The sequence below is a fragment of the Anguilla rostrata genome, chromosome 4 (assembly GCF_018555375.3).
Source record: "Anguilla rostrata isolate EN2019 chromosome 4, ASM1855537v3, whole genome shotgun sequence".
In the NCBI taxonomy this organism is placed as follows: domain Eukaryota; kingdom Metazoa; phylum Chordata; class Actinopteri; order Anguilliformes; family Anguillidae; genus Anguilla; species Anguilla rostrata.
In genome coordinates, this window is record NC_057936.1 from 24,103,100 (window position 1) to 24,109,192 (window position 6,093).

The 6,093-nt window shown below is 38.3% G+C and overlaps 2 protein-coding genes across 3 annotated transcripts; one reads left to right on the top strand and one right to left on the bottom strand.

Annotated features, from left to right (window-relative positions):
• Positions 1–62: 62 nt before the first annotated feature.
• Positions 63–3,698, bottom strand: mrpl54 (mitochondrial ribosomal protein L54). The gene is made up of 3 exons (XM_064331635.1): positions 3,563–3,698; positions 987–1,143; positions 63–844 (listed from the first exon to the last, which is right to left on the bottom strand). The coding sequence occupies exons 1-3, from the start codon at positions 3,687–3,689 to the stop codon at positions 712–714; spliced, it is 417 nt and encodes a 138-aa protein (XP_064187705.1). The 5' UTR covers positions 3,690–3,698; the 3' UTR covers positions 63–711.
• On the top strand, positions 3,331–5,980 carry fam32a (family with sequence similarity 32 member A). 2 transcript variants are annotated; one of them, XM_064331636.1, is made up of 5 exons: positions 3,331–3,485; positions 4,039–4,202; positions 4,499–4,637; positions 5,300–5,353; positions 5,603–5,980. In XM_064331636.1, exons 2-5 carry the CDS (start codon positions 4,129–4,131, stop codon positions 5,669–5,671), a joined length of 336 nt encoding a protein of 111 aa, XP_064187706.1. In that variant the 5' UTR covers positions 3,331–3,485; positions 4,039–4,128; the 3' UTR covers positions 5,672–5,980. The 2 variants fall into 2 exon arrangements, with proteins under 2 accessions (XP_064187706.1, XP_064187707.1); XM_064331637.1 differs by lacking the exon at positions 3,331–3,485 and adding an exon at positions 3,744–3,885.
• Positions 5,981–6,093: the final 113 nt, after the last annotated feature.

The window sequence follows — 6,093 nt, forward strand, 5'->3', positions numbered from 1 at the left end:
TATTTTCAGCACAAGTCAATTTTTAAAAGCGTGTACTAAGTTATGTTTTTGTAAGTTAAATGTTTTCAGTAATGAACACAAGTACTTTATTTTCCTTTGCAACAATAAACATTACTTGGGAGAATGCACCATATCGGTACACGTACAAGAAATATGCATTGTGTTCTTGGATATGTCCTAATATTGTGATCACCACCTATTTCCAGAACTTGCACTTTTTATGATATTCATCAGCCATTATATTATTTATAGTCATAAGGGCCCACTGCTCCTAAGTAACTGGGTCAAATGCAGAGGACAAATTACCCCACGGGGTTCAATAAAAGTATATCTTATTTATATCTTATCTTATTAAATAGTATTTTTACATCACCAGCATTACATTAAAATTATTTATAAAGGAACCTCGTTAGATCCACATTTGTCTTGTTGGAAACAGGAAGAATACAATGACATTCACAAACTCTGAAAACCATGACAAACTTTTCCCCCCATCATCAGGAACCCCAGGCCACAAGACGATCTTTCGAGTCCACTTCGCAAAAATGTCAGGCAGGCTAAGGATGCTTAAGGCGGACAGACTAGATTTGTTTTTTTTCATGAGAAGTAAAAACATCAGAACTAGCCAAGTCAAGTCCCACAAGACCATGCCTTGATGTCCAGGCTGAGCTTGTCTGTATAGCTATGAGCAAAATCAGCTGATAAGGTCCTTTAAAATCTTTTGCCCTTGCTTAACCTGTTGAAGCGCCACATGTGTTCCTTTCGCAGAACCTTCCAGTACTGGCGGCTCTCTGGGCCCAGCTCTTGCAACTTCTTAGGAGGCCCCAGATTCAGCTGGAACAGCCTGGTAAGGAGGAGACAGTTTGGGTATCACTGCTCAGAGCATGCATCAAAAAACTACTATAAGAGCAGCAACTTTTTACAGATAAAAGGCACCGAATGTCTAACAGTCACGTTCCTCCAATAGGCCATTTTAGCACACTCACCACTCAGGGTACTCCTCGAAAGGACGCAGAGGGGGGTCCTGGCCTTCTTTGAAAATGTTGACCCCCACAGCATGAGTTGTTAACTTCACAGGATCCTTACACACATCTGGGCCCTTCAGAACCTCTTTTGTCATTCCTTTCCCTTTTCCTTTTGCGGCTGGCGAATAAAGACAATGGTGAGATATACCACCAACGTAATACATGTATAGACAGCTGTTCAAAAAAAAATAATCACTAGTAGAAATACAAAGCTTCAGCTTCAATGTGTTCTAATCATCTTATTACTGTACATGTATGTGATGGTGTCAGGGACATTCATATCCACTATTACAAAACATTATGGTTAGGAAATTATTGTGGCTTGATATAGTCAGTGAAATATCACAGATCTCATTTCCAAGTAGTGTTAATACCAAATTGAAAGCAATTAAATAGAACTTGCATCTGCCTTTGTCAAGTTTTTTGCAGTTTAGTGGAGTTTCTTCCCGATGGAATAAGCAAAATTTCAAAAGAAAGGAGCAATCTAGGCCCTGGATTTTAACCTACCGGATGAGTGTGATCAAATGGAGTGGTAGATATGGTAAGAAAGAGACAAAACAGAGATACACTACTGAGAATGGGGCTTGCACTGTGCATGTAACCCAACTAAGTACCAAACAAAGCTGACAGCTACAGGTTTCACTTGACTTCACACAGGAAGTTCTGGCAGGAACTCAGGCTTTATCTCAGTAGACATCAAGCCAGTAACCTCCCACATAGCAGTTCTTACAAAAAAACATTTGGATTGATATCACCCATGAGTATACCAAAAATTCTTGCTGAATCTATTTTATTAGGTCTGCTGCTTTATTTGTGTATTTGCATATCAGCTGAGGTAGATGATCATTAAAGCAGGTCAGTTACTACAGCTATATTATAAAGAACAAAAACAGATGGAAAGGGAATGGCTTATGATGTAACTCTTTAGAGGCTGTGGCAATATAAATAACTCACTGGCCTATGTTACATGTGCATGTATTTTATGGGCAATGATGTGGTGCATCTACAAACCAAGCTCAGATGAAGATAGTACTGGTGTTCAAAATGGAAAGTGGTGTAGTCTACAACCTTTTCTCTTCACATCATGAGCTACAACTGAAAAATAATCAGTTTAACTTCCATTTTGTAGGAGAAAGATGAATTCATAACTGATTTTACAGACGGATTATCAGCAAATCTCTGTACATGGGGAAATACACCATCCTCTTCCCAACAGTATTAGGTAGAGGCTACTGTAGTATGGTGGGAGTTTCTGGAGTTTTGAGAAGTAATGTTTGGCATTTAAATGGTATACCATTTACTCCAGAACAACCAATTATAATATTGACCGTAAATAAAACAATAAGCAGGTATAGATAATGGATGGATGGATGGCTGGGAAAAAAACTAGCCAAGTTCTTGATGATATAATATCAATTTTTCACATTTCTGTCATTGTTTTTTGCAAATATGTGATTTGCAGACATTTTCTCTACAGAGCCAGCTAATTTGACTTTGTAGTCCATTCTAAAAAGTCTGTTTAGATAAAACTACTTGAGCTACATCAACACTCACCTACAAACTTCTCTATGTCGCACCTTCAGGGGAAACAAAATTGGTAAATAGCATTGGCCTAAGTTATATGTTTTGGGTAGGGACGAATCTAAAAATGATTTGTGCAGAGAAAAAATATGAGAAAGGGAACCAAACTGTGCGCAAGTACACACACCTCTAGTGCCCAGGTAAGCTTTCCCTGTTAGACCCCCTTAGCTCCACCCCTCGTTTCAGGATATACATATGGTGGTATAGCTACCACCAATCAATATGCATAGTGCTAATATTTTATCCACCAGCTGTCATGAAGAAAGATGAGGCTACCTATATCAGTGACCTCTATTCCTGGTCTGCTGGTTTCTGTTTTCACCTTACCATCAGCAACCAATTCAGATCCAAAAAACTAGGTGAGGTGAGTTAACTGTGTAATTGTTAACTGATCAATTAAGTACCGAGTAACAAAAACCAGCATACCCTGCGGCCTGCCAGGAACAGGAATGAATGGACCAGGACCTAGATGGCGCTAAACCAGATTTATAAAATGCTAAACTAACCAAATCAATATAAATGTAGCATAATTAACTTTAAAGCACTTAAATATTTGGTTCTTTAAAGTTAACAAATTAACTAACATTATGTACTAACTATTAATAACTTCATGTAAAGTTAGCTGCCCACACACTGAAAAACCAGTTACTTCATCTAAATATCTCAATGAGCAGCAGTCTGCTTAATTAGTCGTGGATAAATGTATGACAGCTGCTATGGTTAGCTTTCTAGCTAAAGTGAAAAGTTCACTAGATTGCTATTGCTCAAGGCTTGCTGGTTGGCTAACAGTAAGCTTGAAGAAACTATTCGAGACGAATCAATTAAAGCTCGCTTTAAAAAAGAAAATTGAAACAAAAAACTTGCTCTTCCAAGCCCAAGGTAACCATAAAGCTGAACATGTAGAGGTCGTGTTAATTAGCAATGCAATAGGATAGAAGGGCAATGAATAGACTTACTGGGTTTCTTGGCATATCCGCATGCCTGGATTTTGTAAATAATGCCGTTGATACAATGCCCAGTATACGTATTTGCCGCGAATAATTTCAATATATTTGCAGAATTAAACACAACGTGTGCTGCCATTCTTATTTCCTCAAATCACCTCGCTTCCACACATATGCACACACACAGCTACATTCAGGCTATATCATTGCATGCAATAGTCGCTTCCATTATACTTCATTTCCGGTCATGTGCAAGGTACTTTTCTGCTTGCTGAAACGATGTGCAGGTCAATTTACATGTATGTAGTTCAAGACTGGACTGATAACGGGCACATGTGAGTATATTGCATAATTTAATAAATAATGCAATATATAAAACGAGAAAACAGTTCCAATAAAATCTCTCGCACGTTTAAAAATGTATCTTTGCCAACAAAACAAAAAAAATATATATAGGATTTCCAACTTGTCTCCACACTCCAATACAGTAGGTGGCGGTAAAGCATCTTTGAATTCCGATTAAAATCTACCGTAAGTGTGAAAAGAGGAAGAGCAACAACCAACAACACAAGACGAAGATGGCGGAGTACAGCAATGTGCAAAAAGGATCCTTAAAACTTAAGGGAGTAGGGGACCTTTCCTCCGCGAAAAAGTACGATTGTTTGTTTTATTTATCAGTCAATTTAGTCTGAAAATGGGAAACTAACATGATGTTAAATTAGCGAGTCGGTCGATTTGGTACGCATTTTCTGGTCTAGCTAACATACCTGGGAAAACATTGCTGATCGTTTACATTTGGAAGCTAATATTATCAATTTGGATAACACCTGGTAGCTTTTAGGTTTAGAGCTATTTTTGTCACGCTAGCTTGTCAGGGAGGAAGGTTTCTTGTGATTCTCACTGACTGTATGTAGCCTAACGTTAGTTACCGTAACCTGTCCTATTTAGGAAGAAGAAGAAGGATAAGGAGAGAAAGCGCTTGGAGCAGCAAATAATGACTACTGAAAATGAAGAAGAGACTGAACAGGGCTACACCGACAAAAGAACTCCAGCGCAAATGGCATTTGATAAAATGCAGGAAAAGAGGGTAACGTTTACTTGTTTTGTGTGAACAGTAGCTAGCCGTTCACATAGAAAGCGTCAAACATGTTGGTGACGTAAGAGCGACAACATTATCATCGGCTATCTCGCTTCTAGTTGTTGTGCTCGACTGCGCATCCTACAGTGTTCAAGAAGCAGTATCCGCTTACTTAATACATTTCTCTTTACCAATGAACTCTATAAGAACGTCTTGTAGAGTTCATTGCTTTTTACCTATTACGAAGCTGACTGATTTGTGTGGGGGTGGGATTAATATGTGGAGTCCATGCTTCTTGATGATCAGTTAATGAATATGTGGTTGTTTTCACCTTTAAACGTGAAGCCTACATGGTAACTGAAGGCTGCTTAGGTTGTAACCCATCTGCAGCTCTAGTCTAGCCTTACTCGGGTCAGGTCCATAATAGTTCAGTGATACTAGCTGAAGAGATCTCGTATTAAATACTACGGAGGTTTGGCACAGCATGTAGCAAGGAAGTTAGCAGTAGGCTCACTGGTATGACGGGAAATTAATAGTATACTGTAATAAAAATGTAAAGGCAAAATTTAGGTTTTTCTGTTTAAAATAAAAGCAGAATTATGACTGTCCCATGTGTAACGGATGACATTTGATCTAATGATCTAATTTCTTTCTTTCCTTCAACTCTGCAGCAAATAGAACGGATTCTGAACAAAGCATCACAAACTCATAAGCAAAGAGTTGAGGTGAGAAGCTGGAGGAAATAAAAGGGACTTGCATGTCATTCAGTAGTAGCATTCAGAAATGTTAATGTCCATTAAAATCCTTACTCGAGTGTAACAGATTACAAAGCGCATTTGGTACAGTGGTAACAACATTCTATAATCTTTTATTTGTTTTACCCTCTCTTGCATCAGCAGATTTGGCTTGATTTTTGCATTTTAATGCAAAGTATGTATTCTAATTTACTGAATTTCTTGCTTCCTTCTTTCTAGGATTTTAACCGCCACTTGGACACCCTGACAGAACATTACGATATCCCCAAAGTCAGCTGGACCAAATAAAAACAAAGACTCCTCCATCTTGTCCATTTTTACAATGTCAATAGTGCTTCAAATGTTACTTCATTGCAACATGTTAGATTGGAAAGGGGGAAAGAAATCAAAAATGTTGTTTAATTGATCCAATAAAGCTTTTTTTGTTTGTATTATAAGTTAATTGAGTGTAGTGAATTCAAATATGTTGCACCGATTAAATGCTACACACCAGAGTTTAAATGTTCAGCACTGAATTTTTTTATTGAAGCTTCTCTTCAAAAATGTGAGCAGTGCGTGTGTATGTACCTGTATTGTAATTAAAGTGGACTAAAACCATATGGGGTGTATGTTTGAGGCTTCCCGGGGAGTATCTGTGTGATGACTCTAGTTCAGCGGTACCCAGCCTTGGTCCCGGGGCCCCACTGTGCATGCTAGTTTTCCTTCCAACC